Genomic DNA, 20159 nt, shown 5'->3' with positions numbered 1-20159 from the left:
CCTGATCCTACTGGTGGGGCTTGGTGGCTGGCTGGGGTCAAACTCCAACACTGGAGCACAAGACTTGGAGGAATTCAATAATGTACTGGTAAGGCATGAAATAACAGATTACAAGTGAAAACACTCCCCTCACATCACTACATAAATCTGACATAACAAACTAAGCCAGTAAATTGTATTTCAAACACTTCTAGCATAAACAGCAGCCACAGTAACTCCACAGTCAGCTTGCTCTCTAGATGCTTGATTTGTACAAGCACTTGTACAAATTGAAGCATCTCATTCTTTTATCCCTTTAGGGTTTGGTTTCAAAAATGACCATTTTTTTGCAAAGCCTTAAACCTTTTTCACTATGACATTTCTCCTAACACATTGAACAGGAAAATAACAGGAGTCATAAGAAGCAAAAAGTGGACCCACACTGCATTCAAACAGATTGAATATAAGCCACTAGAAAACAGTGCTTGGAACTCATGAGAAACCAATGTCATAGCCAAACAGCAGATTATTTCTTCCATTTTTACAGAACCTCAACAAACAAGCATTTTTGGAATTACTTATCTGCAAGTCCTACTCTCCAATGGCTCCTTCTTTTGCTCAGTGCTACTTCTGAGGCAGGAATGTGAACTGAAACTTTAGAAAACTGATGTCAAAAACCTGACAATCCCAAATTTTGATCCAGAAACACAAAAAACACCTCTTCTGAGAAGCTGCACTAATTCAGTAAATGTTCTCTCACTACAACACCTAGTGTACACCTTCCCCAGCTCATTATTTCATGCAGTATGATTTGTTCAATCATAGATGTGTTTACAATTTGAATACCAAACACAGAAAGGTGCAGCAAGACTACATGCCAGCCTGATCTATGAAACTACAGCTTGGCAATCCCCTTACTACACACATTTATCACCAAGAGACCAGTAAGCAAGAAGAGACTTCTTAAAAAGCAACTCACTAACTCAGGGCTGGCAGTAAAACAGAACGTGAAATAAAAAATGGGTTTTAGTTTCAATGTTAAAGTGTAGCACTCAATGCAAGGACTTACAAGAGTGGGATCTGGATTTACAGATTCATTTGTAAAGTAGCAAAGTTACAGTCATCCAACACTTTTGTCAGCATAATAAAACTGTATCAGAAATTATCACATCTTGTTGTGATACAAGAAAATTTTTTGCCCTGGGCTTTGAGTCTGAAAAACAAGTCTTTGAGCAAAGAATACAATTAATTGATCTATTCTGATGAATACACACATTGTCAGGCAGATTTCAAAAAAATTTCTTTCCCTTATTAATGAATTAAGATATTATTAAAATTATGTACCTGCCCTGATCAGTAAACTTAAAGACTGATTTAAAAAGGAAAGCAGTATTAAAACTAAGAGCCCAGTATTTAATAAAATAGCTATCAGTCATTCTAAATCTGGGCTTTGTTAAATCCAAAACATCCATATTTTTATTTGTCAGTGTTGTATCTGTATCGAAGAATACTTGCAGATAAAGTTAAAATGGTATTTATTAGGTACTTTATATTGTTAAAGGACAATAAACCAAATTGATACTAAAAAGGATGCTTTCTTTATAAACCACAGGACTAAGCAAGGCCTATTGCTCTGCAGCCATGGAGAATCATTTAGCAGAACTGATTAACATTTGACTAAATACTACTGTTGTGTGCATTTCAAATGTTTTTTATAAGATTCTTACCAATTTGCTCTCTGCGTTAAAAAAAAATAAAAAAATCTAGGCAAATGACATAATGACTCATTAAACCCCTTTAGCCATGAGGCTGCTGTTAATGCTGTTAGTGGCTTCATGTCACTTCTTTAATGACATTTTCCACATCAGTGTGTTTCCAGTGTAAGGCAGACATTTACCAGGGCTCTGGTTTGGTGCCACACGTACACCTGAACACCCTGCTTATCTGCTCAGAAATTGTTACTGACATCACAACAGCACTTATTTACACATCCAGAATTAACAGTTTGCTCTGTTACTATGAACTCCCAATTTAAAAAATAACAATAACAAAAAAAAGATAAGACATTTACTTTCAGGTTTTGAAGTACAAATGATTGTGAATGAAGACAAGAGCATGGTAAAACACCTCACATGTCCCTGTAAATGTTAAATTGAAGTTTATTAGATGCTGAATAAAACCTAATTTGACTGAAGCATGAGACATATATATCTTCTGCAATTCAATTGCATTTTATTGTCCGCTGCAGACAAGCTCAGTTTTCTTGTATGTATTCAGAATGGAAACTTAATGAAGCAAAATAAGCTATACCCAAAATCTTAATTGCTTTTTATTGCCATCTTGGATTTCTCATTTTCTTCACTTGTATTCCTCTTCTAGTCTCATAATAGCTTGGGAAAAAGCCATATTTCAAAATCAAATATAAGCTTCAGGCATAGGTTGATCCTTTTGAACAGCTATTTTACTGTGGTTTGCAATTCTGTATGGTTTTCTGTTTTCAGTGTTCACAAACTAATTAGTTACATGGAAATTAAACTTCTGCAGGATTCTATGGGGATTCAAATAAAGGCAAAAAATGGCAGGGGTGTGGCATGCAATATGATTTTAGATCTTCTTTCCCCTTGCTCACATCCTTTAAAAGAAAAACAAGAGTGCATTGTTTTACTTACATTTAGTTTAATCTGAAGTATTTAAAGAGCAACATTTTTTCCAATCTGTGGTTCACAACATACCTAACTTACCTTACTCATACATGCAGAATTGAAGATGCTGCCACATGAAACAGTTCAATTCTCAAGCATTACAACTTCACTATTAAGATAGCAGTAAGTACATGGTTGTGAGTAGGTATGTGTGAGGTGGGATGAGAAAGGAGACAAGTGGGGCAAAAGAGAGAAAAAAAAAGACACAGACATACAGATATCCTACAATCTCAAAGCAGTACAGACTCCTTCAAGAAAAGAACGGTTCAATAATCTTTAACAACATCCAAAAAAAGCTATTGTTTTTAAAAGTGAAGAAATACAAGTGAGATGAAAAGAAGTATGAAAAGAAGTGCATAAAGTTTCCCTCCAGATGCATTTCAGTTACTAATTTTCAAGACAACAAAAAGTTGCATAATAAGAGACCACAGAACTGCAGGTCAACCTTTCCAGCAAGCACATCCCAAAGAAGGGAACAGCTCTAAATTTGACACAGTACTATCACATTGAGATTCAAGTTTCTCTCCAGCTCCAACTTTAGCTCAATAGAAGATGAATCATCAGTGAAATTTAGCTTTCTGTCCCATGATTTTCTGTCATCCTCATAGAGTATGCAGATCATAGCAAGTTTTAAATGAGGACAACCAGCCTCCTTGAACAGTTCCGCTTTACTCTCATCACATACCTTGACTGACAGACTAGAATGCCATTAAGCACTGAACAATAAACTCTCTGAACACCAGCTGTGTGATGTACGTTTCTTACAAGGAACTGGCCTTTACACACAGAGCTAGAGGGTCATGAGTCCTTCTACTATCCACAATCCTGACCAAAGAAATGACTGCCAATATGTATTTTCTATAGTAAAACAATCCAATCAAACCACAGGAAAATTACAATGCAAACACAAAACCTTTTCCACATCAGCATGTCATGATTTCTATGTTATTTCATCTAGAAGTACACCAGACATTTTATTTTGGAAACTGTAAGAAAGTTCATCATCATTTTGAAGACTTCTTCTAAAATCTAATCATTTTATACCCAGAATTACACTATCAGTGCACCAATAGCAGATTTTTATTTCACACCCAAGTGAGAACTTCACACTTAGAGAACAAAAATAATGTGTCTTTTGTGCATGTTGTTTTTCCATCAATGAGTGAAAACTGACTGCAATTAGCTTTAGGCTCCAATAGCGTAATAGTCCCTTTCAAGCATCAAAGTAAAAATTCACAAAAAAGTAGGAACTCTGTAGTGTTCTAGTCAAAACTTCCAACAGCTGCACCCACTGAGTCACTCAAAGATCAGATCAATTGTTGTACCAAATTTAGGTACCACAACATACGGCATCTAACAATCAATGTTTCCCAAAATTCTTCAAGGGGCAATCTATTAGAAGAAAGTTTGGCTACATATCCTAGAGGTTCAAATATGAAGTAATTAGTTGTATCAGCAAAGCCCTTTTGTTCATCTAGAATGCCACAAATTTTGTATGGCTAAGACTACCATGGACAGGAGGGTTCTAAGCAGGACTTTGAAGAGAACATTCCTTAGAACTTGCAAAAAACACTTAAGCACTTAACCTTGACCAAATGGTACTTAGGTACTTATTTTGTTTGTAGTATATAGATAGTTGCATTTCAGTAGAACTGTTCATACAGTGTACAGGCCTCAATCCCACAAGTTTCTGCACATCATGCTAGACAGGTATCCATCACATAATGTGGAAAAACCCATGCTCCAACATTTGGCTTTCAAGCACTACTATGTAGAACAAATAAATGTTACTCATTCATCATTCTAGCTAAACTCTACAGGCAGAATCAGTTGGAAACAGCCAGACTGAAATTTTATGAAAGCCACATGTACTTTTTCATCTGGCTTCCCACAGAATAGGAAAAACTAGTATCTGTGTGTACATACTGCCTCTCCAACTTCAGCAACAGGAACATAGTTATGTTTACCCTCTCAACATTAGAGCCAAACAATTTCTATTAAAATCAGTACAGAAGTACAACAGATATGAAATCTGAGAAATTTAGGCCACCAGAGTTAATCTACCAATATTTGTATTAAGACAGTTCCTTATAGCCCTTTTAATTCCCAGGCAAACTCTGTGGCTCACAGCACCTCTCTCCCAGTTAATCATCAGCAGGGCCCTAGGTTTCACTGCAGAGCTCTCCTTGTGCCTCTGAAGCAGGAGCAGTGTTTGGAAAACACTACCATTTCACCTCTCTCTGCCACTGTGTACACCCAACTCAACTGTGATTGTATTTACCAGCAAGACCCACAGCCCCTGCCAAAGCAGAGAACAAAAATTGATTGAGCAAGGCACAGAGATCTACAGAATTGCTTAAAAAAGCTCAGTGGGAACTGACTACATTTCTCACAGAGTTAACAGTCTACCAACACTTGAGATAATTTGAGCAAAAACATAAGCCAAAACACAAAATAAATTATAAAACATGATTTAGCGCTCAATAACAAGAGTGAGAGGAATGGAAGAGATATACATAAAATAACAGAAAAAACTGCCACAAGGTCACTGCTAGAAAACTGCTGAGCCCCATTTAAATGGCCAAGAGGATGATCTACTGACTGTAACAGAACCTACAAATCCAGCTGCAGAAATACATTTACCTTTCCTTGTTCCACTTTTATAGAACAAGCGTATATGACACACACTACCATCTGCTGGAAAAAGTGCTGAACTGATCCACTAACAGAGAAGGCAGCTTTTGGGTTTTTGTTGTGAGAACCTCTTTACCATCATGCTTACCTGAGGCAGATGCAAAACAACCTGGGATGTGTGGAGACCATATAGTGCTGTAAATTACTGCTTCATGGCCTTTAAAAGTGCATAATGACTTCCCCACAGCTGGATCCCACTGAATAAAGGAAAAAAGAAGATTGTTGAGATATACATTTAATAAGAAATGAAAGGTTTCATACATTGAAAAAACCCCAGCTTTATACATACAGAAAGGATTAGATTAATGTTTTTTAAAAAAGGCATTTTTAAGCTTAAACTGGTATCATCTCAAAGTTTAAGCAACCTCTCAATTAAAGCAGAATTTCAGCTGCAGAGTAAAAATAAACAGGAAAAGAGAATCCATGTTGTTTCTTAACACAAAGGACTATGAGATCCAAAAGAAATCACACTTTTCACCTTCAACAGAAAACCAACATACCAGCTTGGCTGTTTGATCCCATGAACCAGACACCACTAGCTGCTCTCCTCTAGTTTGGCTCCAGTCAACACTATATGCCTGTAAATGACATAAGAGTATAGTTTAGAAGGAGCATTAGAATACAAGTTTCAGGCTGTAGTTAGCCAGAATTTCACAAAATAAACTGGGATTTGCAGATTGTATTCTAGTCATCTGAAGTACAGCAAAACCTCCCAACAATACCATTTGCCTGAACAAAAATCAAATGCAGCCTCTCAGTCAGACATTAAAGGTACATACAGGCTAAGAAAAGTATCTGAAAAAGCAAAGATGGGCCAAAATGGAGGAAAAAGAAAAGTTGCAACCACATCCACATACATCTACCATCACTAGGAGTCTACCACTTTAAAAGCCATAATTCAGACTTGATTTCTTATCGCTGATCCAATTTTATTCAGAGATCTACAGTTTCCAATTGCTAGCCATCTCTCATTGTAAATGCAATCTCTCTTCACAGGTGACTTTGAGATTTTGACTGACTAACAATAAATGCTTTTTTATTATATTTTTATTATATCTAGCTCTCCTAAGAAATATATGTCATAAAATACTCCTGGTTACCATATTTTCTAGGTTCTATGGCACTCTTTTTTGATCATCCAAATCATCAAACAAGTAAAATAAGATAAATTTAAAACTCACTTTCCCTCATAACTACCCATTTCAGCTATTAAGAAATTACTTTCCACCGTGTAGTTGAAATAAGCTCCCTCTTCCCTGACAGCATATTCTAATGCTGGCCCCTGCTTTGACAGAAGATACCTTACCTCCACCCTTCACTGCTGATTTTTCAGCTCTGCTGCCTCACAGAAACAAATGCACTACGGTAGTTCTTCAAATTATTTAAAATCCTCAGGTGTCAAGTACATGTACAACTTCATTCTTCAAATTCACATCTTTACTTGATGGTACATTCTGTTTTGTCTGGTTTTACCTCACACCAAAGTGATTCAATAAGCTGCACTGGGGCACAAACCATTTCAGTGTAAGGTGGATAAATATTACATAAAACAGTTCATCCACTTCACCTCCTGACCCAATCAGAGCTCCCAGGACACTTCTCAGAAATGTGGTCGTTACCTATGAGTAGTAGGTGGCACTGCCCTCAACAGCTGGGTCACTAAACCACCAAGGATTTGTACTCCACCTGGGATAATCTAGTTCTAGCACAGCACTGGTCTGCAAGTCAACAAATGTTGGGTTTGCCTTGGATAGATGGAACTGTGCATTTAATAACAGCAACCCTGTTTTGAAGGTGGAAGTGCTTGGATCTGTGTCACCAGATTAAAAGAGCAGAGTAGCTGAAAGGGAAAGAAATCCAGCAACTGTTTGGAAGTCTTCTATGGAAAGCATCCTGTGTGAGAATGGAAATTGAGGCAATATTTAGCTATTTCTAAGCATTTTCATTTCTAAGAAATATTTCAGCCTATGATAGATCCAGCTTAGATGAACTGGTTTTCATCGATTTGCTTATCTTCCATAAGTCAAACACAACCACTGCCCAGAGAAAAACAAGCTGCTTTATCTGCAACTCTCCTTTTTTTATTTGACAAAGTCCTACTTTCCATATACTGAAAGCCAAACTGCTCTAGAACCATTTTGTACTGAACTCCCTTTCTTGAGGAGCGTACAGCTCAAATGTACAAGACACTGGGACAGTAGTTAACAAAAGCCATATACCCAACTGAGAGGTAATTATTTTGGGATTTTTTACCAACCATACTCTTGACTTTTCTACTTTTGTTAGCTAACTAATTATCCTACAGTTCATTAAAACATGCTCCTTTCCATTCTAACTCTTCCACTAAAATAGTGGAAGGAAACACATCAGTACCTCTCCATAGATTCTAAGAACAGAAGACACGACACTTCTCCAAACTAGCTCCCAAGCTCCTCACAAATATTTCTCTCTTTGCCTTTGAACCTCTGTGATGGCCTGAGCTCAACTCCTAAGCTGCTGCTGTTTGGAAATGCCCCTAATTGCATCACTACACAGTATGCCTCACTCACACAGCAGCTCAGTAAGTATTTGGTTCTCATATTCATATTGAAGATTTTCCAGAGAGAAACAGATCTTTGGGAAACATGCACCTGTGTCACACAATCCACATAGCTGGCATTCAATACATGGTACGTGGGATGTATCAGATCTGCTGCAGGGATAAGGCAAAGCACACATAGGGCTCCCAGCTCCCTCACAAGCTATCAGCACGTAGATCTGCAGAGCAGGTGCTGTGACACAGGCCTGGGCACATATGGCACACAGGGCTGGCGCTGCTCAGCGCTCTGCAGCTGCAGCAGAGGCAGCAGCACCTGGGCGAACTCTGCTTCGGGCAAGAATTACCAACAGAACAGACAACAGGCTCAGGAAAAGCAAGAGATCCTGTCCATTTGGCATGTGACAGGTCTAGCTAATAGGGAGAGGACGGAAAGAAGACAGTGGGACTAACCCAGTAAGGTTCACTTTTACTCTTCTTTCTTTCTCATGCCATCCTCCAACATAAACGTAAAGACACTTCAATGGAAGCTGCGTTGAGCAACTGGGAAAGACTAATAACACAGCATAAACCTTAGCTGTTAATCTTTTAGTGCTTTATCTTCAATCATAAAATAAATGAACCCTAGCTTATTCCTAAACAGCAGCAAGAAATGCCTCTGGCAAGATGAAAAAATGAAGGAAAAAAAGATGTAAAAACATAAAAAATAGCTTAAAATAAATGTTCAGGTTCACTTTACAAGACAAATTTAATTCAAGCATTCTATTAGCTCACAATCCAGTGAGATTTCACCAAAACCAAAGGAAATTAGACTAATTTATTCATAAGATTCAGCAATTGGCTAGTGCTGGAATAAAACTCATCATCCTTTGATAATACAAATTCACTTTTAAATTAAAAATGCACATTCTTTTTGAGATGGAACAATGATCTCATTTAGAAAAAAAAAAGAAACAGATCCCTGTCAATCATGCATTAGAAATAATATAAAATGCAGTGACAAAACTGCCATTAAAAATGTCAGATAGGGATTAAGGATTAGGAAGGTAGTGAGAACACTGTCTGCACCAGTGTTTGCCAGAAATTGCTAGGTAAATTCCTTCTGAAATCTATCCTCTTAACACAAGTTCATAAAGAATCAATACAAACCTTTCATATCTCACAATAAATTCTCACTCAGCCCATGTTTCCTATTCTGTCTTTCTGAGCACAGTTGAATATGCCCACCTCCCATGCTACCAGCTCAGCTAAGACATAGACACAGAAATGTTTATTTCACAAACAACAGATGGTGTAACAGAACCAAATAAACTTACTGACGCAATTTCAATGAGAAAATGGCAGAAACAAACAAAACAAAATTTTGGTACTATGCTTCACCTACATCTTTCTGTAACTACTATCAGCCTTTGAATATTATCAAAATCCTGATCACAACTAGAAACTCCTCTCTCAAAATTCTCAGTTTATCCAGTAAGTGTATTAAACCAAAGTAGAAAAACTACCAAGAACTAAGCTATAGAAGATGGGCTCTTGTGTAACTACAGTCACTCAGCTTTTAGCCTAGTGCTTCATATCTGAAAAAATCCTGAGATTTTTGGGAATTAAATTGAATTCCCTCAATCAGTTTTTTGACTGCATATCTACTAGATTATTTTATTAAGATCGATGTGCTTTAGATAAAGTATCAGTAAAGTCCAAGCTGAAACTCATTGCATCTTAAGTTCAAAGACTTAACAGAAGTGAGTGGAGGGTCAGAAGGAAAGCTTAAAAGAAAAGGGAAGAAAAATCACTTTAGGGAAGATAGATGTAGTACAGAACAAATAACCTTAAAACTATGCAAATGTATTTATGAACCTGAATATAATATTCTTCTCTACCCATACACCACTGCACAAAGAGACTGAGATTTTAAGAAAATCAAATGTAACAGTATCAAACCAAGGCTAAAAAAACATACACACTGGCCCAATATTTGACTGCTGTTATTTGAGTAGGAGCTCACAGATGCTAGGAGGTAAAAGGATAAGCAGATCTGAGTGCAACCCCCTTGCTAAGGATGTGCATAATGTGTATCACTCCACAACCTCAAGAATAAGACTGATATATCAGCTGTCTGATTTAGGCCTAGCTAATAAGGCTCTCTAAAAATCACAGTGTAACTGCAGTAATTTCATACATCACAATGATTACTTAGGCTGTAAGGAATTACAAATGCTATTTTCTGAATATATTAGATTTGTGTAATCAAGCAGCACCTACTACAGTGTATGAACATGCACAAGAATATGTACATCCACTTTATATTCAAGTTATTAATTCAAACCACAGGCTCAAAAAAGTTAGAAAATAACAAGCTACTTTTGATTATAAGACTACAAATAAATATTTTAATTATTCAAACATAAGAGCATCCATTACATTTTTTAAGTTTGCCTGATTTACCTCCAGAGTGTGTTCCTTATAGACTTGCAGCGGACCTTTGGTTTTAGCCATATCCCAAACTTGCAGAGATCCATCTCCACTACAAGTGATCAACATGTTTTCATTGTTCTCACTCCAGGTCACATCAAACAGGCCATCATTCCAGTCAAAACTAAATTGGAAAAATGAAGATATTTGTCTGTGAGAAAGCATGACATAAAACATGGACTAGTTCCATGCAAAGAAAGTCTTTAAATTGCCTTTTTTACCATTCTAAACAGCATTTTTACATATTTGAGTTTCAAGTGAACTTCCTATTAATTTACTTGTTTGAATGTCAATTTCTACAATCCTATGCCAGAACAGATTGATTAACTTAAAGCATAAGTGAGCCAAGGACATTCCACAGACAAAGAAGGAACTCTGATTCCAGTCTAAAACTTGCCACACAAACAGAGGTACAACATGACTCAGTCTGATTTATGGTTTCTCCAGAATGCAAGAGGCAGTTTGTTTCTAACAACTGTGATAAAGAAAGAAATAAAACTGTGTTGGAAGAGCCTTATCCAATTCACACCATTATGAATCTGAGTCACAATGAAAACTCAACAGAAGCTCAGTCATGAATTTACAGAAGAACTCTACACACCCTTGAAAATGCTCCCAACACACCTACAATTCACCATATGGTATCTGATGCCATACTCTGCAACAGCTTCCAATTACTGCAATATTATCTGATGAGAAAAAAGAATTTCTTTACCCCCTTTTCACTGAAGGTTTAGCTAAGCTTAGGTCAAATTTGATGGCATCCTGCAGCAATGATCAGGTGCACATGGAACACTTTGATAAACCACACAGTCTGTGGGTCAGGACTTAAGAGGACTTTCTACCACAAAATAAGTGGAGTCCCTGAAAACAGAAATGAACTGTACTAAACCAGAGTACTTGCCAGAAGTAACAGAGAGTTGAACATCTTCAAAGAGTATTGCTTTACAATTATGAATCAAAAAAGGTTTCTTGGAATATGATTAATTATTTTTAATCATTTCCACATCAGCCACCTTAATCTAAACAAATACTGCTTCAAGACTTTCCTTAAAACATTTTAGGTTAACAACAGACAAGTATTAAACCCTCTCCTTTCTAACCTTTCTCCCTCTTCTATCCACAACAAAATCAATCTCCTTAAAACCCCTAGAAAACTGTATCTCCTAGGAAGGACCTCCATGACTTGACGTAGCTTCCTGCTCTATTTTCAGTATAAATCAATCATAAGGGCATAAATCTAGGTGTCAAGGCACTATTCCAAAAAAGGTAGAACTTATAATTTCAAGCTAGGGCAGAGAAGCTGCTCTTAATTCACATTGTCAGTTTTCCACAAAATGGTTTACACTATGGAAATGGTGCAAACCAGATGATTTCCCATAACAAAATCGATGCAATGTAAACACATCTTTTGTACTGTATGTAAATACAAATACATCAATTTCTATGTAAATAAAAAGACTGCATCCAGTAGTTACTTCAGAACTGAAAAGATACTTTATATCGCCAAAAATAACTAAAAATATTTCAATTGTGCCTGGTACTCACAAGTACAAAGTACAAAGTAAGTTTTTATCTTACAAAAATAAAAGATAGACCTGCATTACCTCCTGAGCAGAATAATCCCAGCTTCGTTTTGTTCCAGCACTGCCAGAGTTCCACAACCTAAACCAGTAAAACAAAACAAAACATCACAACTAATTCCCCAATGCCAATGAAAACTGGAGTGGTTCTGAAGCAGCTTCAGAGTGCAAACACAAAGGGCACGTGAACTTTAGGAAGCCTAACAATTACTTGCATAATTAAACATCTTGTGGTCTCATGCTCTCTAAAACAGTAATTAATTTACATCACATTCTTCTGGTTCGATTTTGGTTTTTTGGTGGTGGGGTTTTTTTTTTTGGCTTTTTTGTTTCTATTTTACTCCAGTGTATCTGTCGGTGAGGTTGAAAAAGACTTGCTTATAAAGCATAAAAGTGCATTTTCCCCATGGGCCTCACATGACAGACATACCAACAAAGAGTTCCCTTTTGTCTTTTTGATGGCACAGGCGAGCAAACACTTTTTTCATCCCTTCCTGAATATAGTAATACAAACACAGCTCACCAGAAACTAAATGAATAATTCAGTTCTGATAAAACACACATCGGTTCTGCTTCCTCATCTGATGGGGATATTGTTAAAGTAATTCTACACTTGGAATTTTTTCTTTAAATTAATGTTTTGGGGAGCAATATTCCCATTGGAAATGAAAAAGATGCCAGTATTGAAGAGTGCCAGACTGGCTCTTCCAAGAGACGGGGTCAGCAGGGCCTGCCTGGACGCTCAGGGACTAAAACAAGAAGAGCTCAAGAAGGTGCAGAACCACAGAATAGGCTGAGCTGGAGAGGACCCACTAGGATCCAGTCCAACTCCCGGCCCTGCACAGCACCATCCCAAAGAGAACATTGTCCGAACACTTCTTGAGCTTGTCCGACTTGGTGGTGTGACAGCTTCCCTGGGGAGCCTGTTCCAGTGCCCAACCACCCTCGGGGCGAAGAACCTTTTCCTGATATCCAACCTAAACCTCCCCTGACGCTACTTCAGGCCGTTCCCTCGGGTCCTGTCACCGGAGAAAGTTACCTTCAGACATTTTATTCACACTGTGTACGTCTTTACTGCCACATTTATTCTCGACCCTGACAAACGAGCGCTCCCCCCGAGGGCGCTGTGAGAAGCACCAGGGCAGCGGCGGGCTGGGAAGAGGCGAATCCCGCCGGGCTGTGGAGGGCGAGGGGCAGCACCCGCGACACCCCCGGCCCGCGGTGGGCACAGTCGCCGTCTCACGGCAGAACAAATGCAGCGGAAAGTGAAGCCGTCCCCAAATGCTCTGGCATTTGACAGACACCGTCTGTCCTTCCGCACACCCACGTTTCCAGCCTCCTCCTGCTCAGCCACGCTCCCGGTCACCCCCGCCGCGCCGCCCCCCGCACCTGCCATGCCGTAGTACTGCGCGGCGGCGCAGGCCACGCGCCCCGGGCAGTATGGCGAGAACTCCACCGCGTACCCGTGCAGCCCGGGCAGCCGCAGGGCGCCGGCGCCCGCGCCCGCCGCCGTGCCCATGGCACCCGCCCGGGCCTCCGCCGAGCCGCGGAGGAGCCGCGGAGGAGCCGCCGCGCCCCCGGCCCCGGCGGAAGCGCCCGCCCGCCGGGCGGTGCCGGAGCCGCGGCGCCGCCACCGCCATCTTTGGCCATGGCAGGGGGCGGCCCAGCGCTGGCAGCGCGGCGAGCCGGGCAAAGCCGGCCCTCAGGATCGCCTTGTGCCCAGGAGGAATCGCTGCCAAACTGCAGGAACAATCCGCTCTGTTATACGCCGCATAGATCGGCTCGGTGTGCGTGCATCAGCTTGAACACATGAGACGTGTCAGTCATAAGTGTGTGCGTTAGCTTTCATTTTTCCTTTTAAAAAGACCTTCTAAGGTTCTCATTCTAATTTCTTGAATAGATCTGCATATTTTATCATTCTTCTCGGTATGCAATTGTTCTTTATGGTAGTCCTTTTATGAATAAACTTCTTACACCTGTGACAACTTCTGTTTAAGTCAGTGGGAATTTTGCCTTTGAAAGAAAAAGGTGGTCAGGGGGTGTTCAGGCTTAGAAAATTAATAGCAGAGCAGCAGCAGCAGCTTTTGCCATATTATATCCTATATATATCCATATCTATATCCTTTAAAATAAAGACACTGAGATTATTCCAGTTGGACACAGACCACCCTTATTAGTAACAATGACCCATCTATTTAAAGACAGATCCATCTCTTTAAAGATAAAAATGCAAAAGTATCGCTTTACACTTCCAGAACTTACAGCAAAGGCAAATTAAATTATTTAATCACAGATACCTCATGGAACTTGGACCATAGTTATGTACTCCTGCGACCTGGCCTTATACTTAAAATAAAACCTCAACTACAAAATCCACTGTAAAGCCACAAAGTATCAATTTTCTTAAACTGGCACTCAGATGCAGAATTAGGTGGTTCTACTCATTCTTCAATTTTGTAATAAAAATGAAAACAAGTATGCTTATTAAATAGCCTCCAGGATTTTAGAATAAAATCAGTTCACTGCAAGTGAAGCTCAATTTAATGTATCCTTTGGATTACCACAGCGGTTCTCAAAGCCTCATAACTGGAAATTTATAGGCTTCATCATGTAAAATCAGATTTTTTAATCCTGGGGCAAAGGAATACCTTACAGAATTGGCTGCTCCAGGCCATATTCAGCCAATTTTAGCTTCAGTGGAATCTTTTTACATCAATTTATCTTTTCAAAATATAAGTTACAGGACAGTTTTCTGAGCTAGTGTTTTTAAAATAATTGCCATTTATGACTGTGATGTCAATAGCAAAGCTTGAAAAGACATAAGGCCACCACTGGGGTACAGTAAGTAAATTTGGACACTGTCATTTGCAAGGTGTCAGGGAGTCAGATGCTTAATGGTGTAAAGTCCAGTTACTCTATAGATAATTTATCACTGAATTGGAAAGATTTCATCAAGTGCATTTTTTCCAAGACAGATCTTTCTTAATGAGTAAAATTCTGCAAAGAGGTTATAAGCAGGAACGAGTTCTTATCAGCGGCCCAGCTTTATTTTAAAGACACCATTAAAAGAATTTTCATAGACATAAAGATCAAGAAATGGATGAAGGGTTACAAGGAAGTCCTGAAAGAAGGACTAGTTCTCAAACTTTTTTTCCCACAAACTTGTGAATTCTTGTTTTGAAGATCCACAGAAGTAGAAAGCAAAATACTACAGTTAGTGAAAGTATTTGAATAGGATGGTTTCAAGGTAGAATAACAACAAAAGAAACAAAAGCTGTTTTACAGGCAAAGAGAGAAGGTCCCAAAAAAATGAAGTTGCTAAACATGACTCTACTTCCTCCTCAGCCCCTGGGCTGCTGAGCAAATGCAAGAAACACCAAGGACTGTCAATCATAGCAGCATTTTATATGCAGCCACTGAAACCAAATGATCTACCAGCCAGCTCCTTTCAGCTAACACCAAATCACAGAATCACAGAATTGGTCAAGTTGGAAAAGACCTCTGAGATCACTAAGTCCAACCTATGACTGAACACCACTATGTCAACTAGATCATGGCACTCAGTGCCATGTCCAGGCTTTCCTTACGTACCTGCAGGGACAGTGATGCCACCACCTCCACAGGCAGCCTATTCCAATGTCTAATCACCCCTTCTGTGACGAAATTCCTCTTAATGTTCAGTTTAAACTTCCCCTGGCTCAGCTTGAGACCACTTCCTCCCATCCTGTCAAAAATTGTGGGGGAGGAGAGGCTGACCCCTACCTGCCTACACCCCTTTCAAGGTGTTGCAGAGATCAATAAGGTCATCCCTGAGCCTCCTCATCTCCATGTTGAACACGCCCAGCTCTTTCAGCTGCTGCTCATCAAACTTGTGTCTCAGAGCCTTCACCATCTTTGTTGTTCTTCTCCAGACTTGCTCCAGCACCTCAATGTCTGTCCTGAACTGAGGGGCCCAGAACTGGACACAATACCCGAGGTGTGGCCTCATCAGTGCAGAGGAAGAATCCAGACAGATTCTTCCAAACAGACGGATCCCACTTGCAGCAGTAGATGGCAGACATGTTCTATGCAAAAAAACGAGAGCCCTCAGTTGAAGGAAAAAAATCCCCAACTACACTGAAATTGAAAACACAACATAATTTCAATTAAAAACGGGAAAGTTGTTTAGTATGCAGTTTTAGGCTATCTTTATGCAGCTGTCACTTCTCTGGCTCAGCTCACAGACATACCCCCTCGTTAGCATTAGAATAGGTGCTTGGGATGCTTACTGCAGTAACTCCATGCTTTTGGACCCAAGAGCTCTGCTCTGTTACAAACACATGTCCCTCGTTTCCTCAGCTTGCTAGCTGGCAGCTAGCTTAGGTGTGAGTTGAGATGGTAACCATCACTAATGTGTGCACAAATCCTTCCAAAGCCCTTGCTGGTCAGCAGGAACAGTAATCAGAAAGGCTCAAGTCCAAGAGTTTGAACAACTTATAAAAAGATCTTTTCTATCAGAGAAGGTGGTATTGTGAGCTATTTCCTCATGTGCAAGGGCAGGTAGCTTAAAACACTTGAAAAATATTCCAGGACTGCAGTTAATTTTTGTCTATCTTTTAACTATTGAACCATCCCCTAGGATCCATGCCATGAAGATTTTCTTCTACAAGTGAATGCTTATTGCCTGATAGAAGCATAGAGATGTTTCCAGCTGAAATCCCCATATAATCATAAAGCTGAATGTGTTGCAGCTTTAGAAAAAGCATTTAGAATCCCAAGGTTCATTTAAGATTGAAAAACTGGCAATATTGAAAATAAACAAATAAAAGTAACCAAGGGGGTTGCAGTAATGAATGCAAAGGGAAAAGGCTCCCCTCATATGGCTAAACTGAGGGTTATGGCATTTGGAAGGAAGAGGCAGTTAGCATGGAGGCTTTTCTGGAAGCTCAAAAGAATAAAAGAAGCAAGAAGAGGGAAAGACACTAGAGCAAATGAAGATTTAGACATGGAGATTTAGAAAGAAATGTGAGAATTATGAGGAAAGAGTATGAAGCAAGAACAGCACAGAGTCTTCACCATGCTCATGAGAAAAGTGCTACAAGGACAATCCTGACTGGTGAAATATCCATGCCTGATGATGTATCCACATTGTTTGGTCAGGTTTTGCTGGCTGCCACCTATGTGCACCATGCTGTAATTTGGTAAGCAGATTCCCCATGTTATTCCTGTTCCACAATCAGCTGCATCCCTACACAATGGCCACCAGTCTCTATTTACACCCTACCTCCCCACCTAAATATGGTTTTAAATGTGCAGTATGACCATAAGTGTATCTTTTCTTAAAGACTGGCAGCTGGCTGCCTCAAAATACTGCCTTCTCCCTATTGAACTTAAAAGTTACTTCTCATTGTCTACAGTGATATACTTCGTCTAACTTTTTAGATAGCTTTTAGAAACAAAGTTTTTTAATTTCAGTTTAATCATTTTGAGTGCTTGTGATAGTTTTGGCCTAAAGGTTACAAAAATCGTATTAACATATGTACTTTTAGTATCTTGTTCAAAATTTTGCATCTCCAAGTTACTTTAAGTTCTTTTGGGATTTTTAGACACTCATAATTGAAGGACACTGGAAACTTTTTTCTGTTTATCAGTGAAGAATTTACAGTGAATCTCCAATCTCACACTCCTATATGTTATCCTGTAGTTAAATAAGAGGGCCATAAAGGATTAATGAAATTTCACATCCATTTTAAACCCAGTATTTGTGGCAATAAATCTCAGTTTATTCCCTGAATTCCATCCACATTACTGTAAACATTCAAAATGCAGATTTGTCTAAAATAATTTTTCTCCCTCTACTGGACATGGATGGCCACAATACATGAAAAATAAAATTGGACAGAGTTATGTTTAGATTTAATCTCTATAAATCAAGACACATTTGAATTCTTTTTTTTGGTCTTGGACCTTTTTTACCCTAGTTGGATCAGCTAAATCGAGCCTGTGGTATTTGTCATGTGCTCTTTGTAACTCATCAACTACTGCATTTATACTTGCAACTAATAAAGTTGGCAAACTCTTGCATGGTAAAATTATAATTATGGTTAATACCAGAGGTAAATGATTTATAGCTGTAGAAATATATAAAAAAGAGAAGGTTGTTATTTCAACAAGTCTACAGCCAACTGGTTGTTCCAAGTTTTTGTCTGTTTTGTCTCTGAAACAACAGAGCTGCAACAGGATGGTACTGAATCGTGATTATGTACAAACCATCTGGTGTTAAAGATGTTAATTTCACAGCCCTTGAGAAACAAGTGAACAAGGTAAGAGTACTTCTGATAACAAATGGGCTGTTACTTCAGTTTTTTAAAAGTCCTTGGAATTATCTCCTAATCAAACATGAAAACATAAGAGCTCCTAAATGCCTAATTGTTCGTTTCAGAGAGCTAACAGATTAAAAGATATATTTTCACCTTATAAAAGCATCAGCAATTTGCATTAGTTATTCAACAGTATTTTGATTTTTTCCAGTTTAGTGCTCAATCTCACTCAAGTCAGCCAAATCAGTAGAAAAACTACCTTGTACATGGAACAGCCATAGTGCTAATAATGAAGCAAGCCTCACAAGTCAGTAACACTAAGTGGAATAGCATGCTTCTTCCGTCTCCTTTCAGTCCACGACTTCCTTCTGCACTTGACAAACACGGGCTGTTCTTGAGAACAACAGAGACATATTGTTCTTGCTTCCTGTAAGGTGATGTAAGTGCAATGTTGAATGGATTAACACCAACTCTGCATTTTGTGGAAAACACCATAATTTAGAAAAACACTTTGCCTTTCAGACTGTGGCAAGAAACAATAACCTACTGTATCTGGCAGATGAGCAAATATTAACTTTTCCCTGCAAATTAGTCTTTAGTTTGCTTGTCATCTTCCCACCCCATTTACCGATTTCTTATCAGCAGAAGCAAATGCCAAGCATATCTTGTTGAAAAGGGGACTGCTCAATGCAAAAGCAAACAGAGCTACTGAAGCTACTGCAGTGAGTAATTTTTCTAATTATTCCAGAATTGATCTACAGAAGTAATGGAAAACAATAATACAGGAGGAGGCTTTGTGCCAACAAGTGGATTAGTCTTAACATCAATTTTAACAGGATGAGACCTATTGATATAACATATAAACAAAGCTAATAAATGCTATTTTTCCTTCTCTCTTGTACCTGTTTAATAGAAGCCCTTATAAAAAAGACCATTGATAAATCATCCACTTTCACAGTATTTATACCCAAAACCAGACTGCAGAAGTCTCAACATTATTTCCTTTTCCAATCCATTTTGAATTACCCAGATATTCAGTCTTGGACTGCAAATAATCTGAAATTTTAGGACATCTTTTCTTCAAATTAAGGATTATTTCAAACACCAAAGGATCTTGTCCTCTACTGGGTGCCATACCATACACAGCACAATTTTTGGCTATATGCTAGTTTTTCCTATTAGTTTCCTTCTCTGTGAAGTAATGTTTTTCGTAATTACCAAGCTTTCAAGTATTCTTGACAAGTAAATTGCAGGTGAATGCAAGAAACTGACATATTTAATCAATATACAAGAATAGTTTTCCAGTTTCCGAGCGCAACACGTGCAAAACGTGAGGTTGATCCGGCTCGAAAGCAAGAAACCGACATATTTAATCAACACACGGGTAGTTTTCCATTTTCAAGCTTGCAAGGCATGAGGCTGGTCCTGCTCAAAGCAGCCATAAACCTTTAGGTGAACTTGAAGCCGTTCGGGAACAGAGAGCGAGGCAGGTTCAGGCGGCGGACAACAGCAGACGGCAGAGGCTAATGATTAGTCAGTCCTGACACTGCTCTCAACTCACTGCAAACACGCAAAGCATTTACTCCTGACAAGCTAGTTAGAGTATGTGTGCCATCAAAAACAAACAAGAAAAGGAGGAAATGATAAAAATCCCTTTAGCAGGACCAGGTTCAGCGCACAGGGAGGACCTGGCTTCTTGCAAACACAGGCTCCTTCACATGAACGCCAAGCACCTCTGAAGGCTCCGGGGCGAGGCAGGGCCCCCGCCGTTTCAGCGCCGGGGAGGCTCAGTCTGACCCCACAGATTTGAAGCGCGACCGTGGGCTCGTGTTAGGGGGAGGACATTACAAAATAAAGCCCCGCAGGAGACGGCAGGGCCGCCCCCGGTCCTCTC

General features: G+C 39.2%; 1 protein-coding gene across 1 annotated transcript in view; it reads right to left on the bottom strand.

Annotated features, from left to right (window-relative positions):
* The window catches only part of PEX7 (peroxisomal biogenesis factor 7), a 42463-nt gene extending 28946 nt beyond the window's left edge, over window positions 1-13517 (bottom strand). The window contains exons 1-5 of the mRNA XM_058801618.1: window positions 13356-13517; window positions 11991-12048; window positions 10357-10507; window positions 5876-5953; window positions 5464-5572 (exon numbers count right to left, since the gene is read on the bottom strand). Coding sequence (XP_058657601.1) covers window positions 5464-5572; window positions 5876-5953; window positions 10357-10507; window positions 11991-12048; window positions 13356-13485 — 526 coding nt within the window. The 5' untranslated portion in view covers window positions 13486-13517. The remainder of the gene's footprint in view (window positions 1-5463; window positions 5573-5875; window positions 5954-10356; window positions 10508-11990; window positions 12049-13355) is intronic.
* Between the last annotated feature and the right edge of the window lie 6642 nt (window positions 13518-20159).

This window comes from Ammospiza caudacuta, chromosome 3 (genome assembly GCF_027887145.1).
Source record: "Ammospiza caudacuta isolate bAmmCau1 chromosome 3, bAmmCau1.pri, whole genome shotgun sequence".
In the NCBI taxonomy this organism is placed as follows: domain Eukaryota; kingdom Metazoa; phylum Chordata; class Aves; order Passeriformes; family Passerellidae; genus Ammospiza; species Ammospiza caudacuta.
This window is presented reverse-complemented; position numbering and strand designations above follow the sequence as displayed.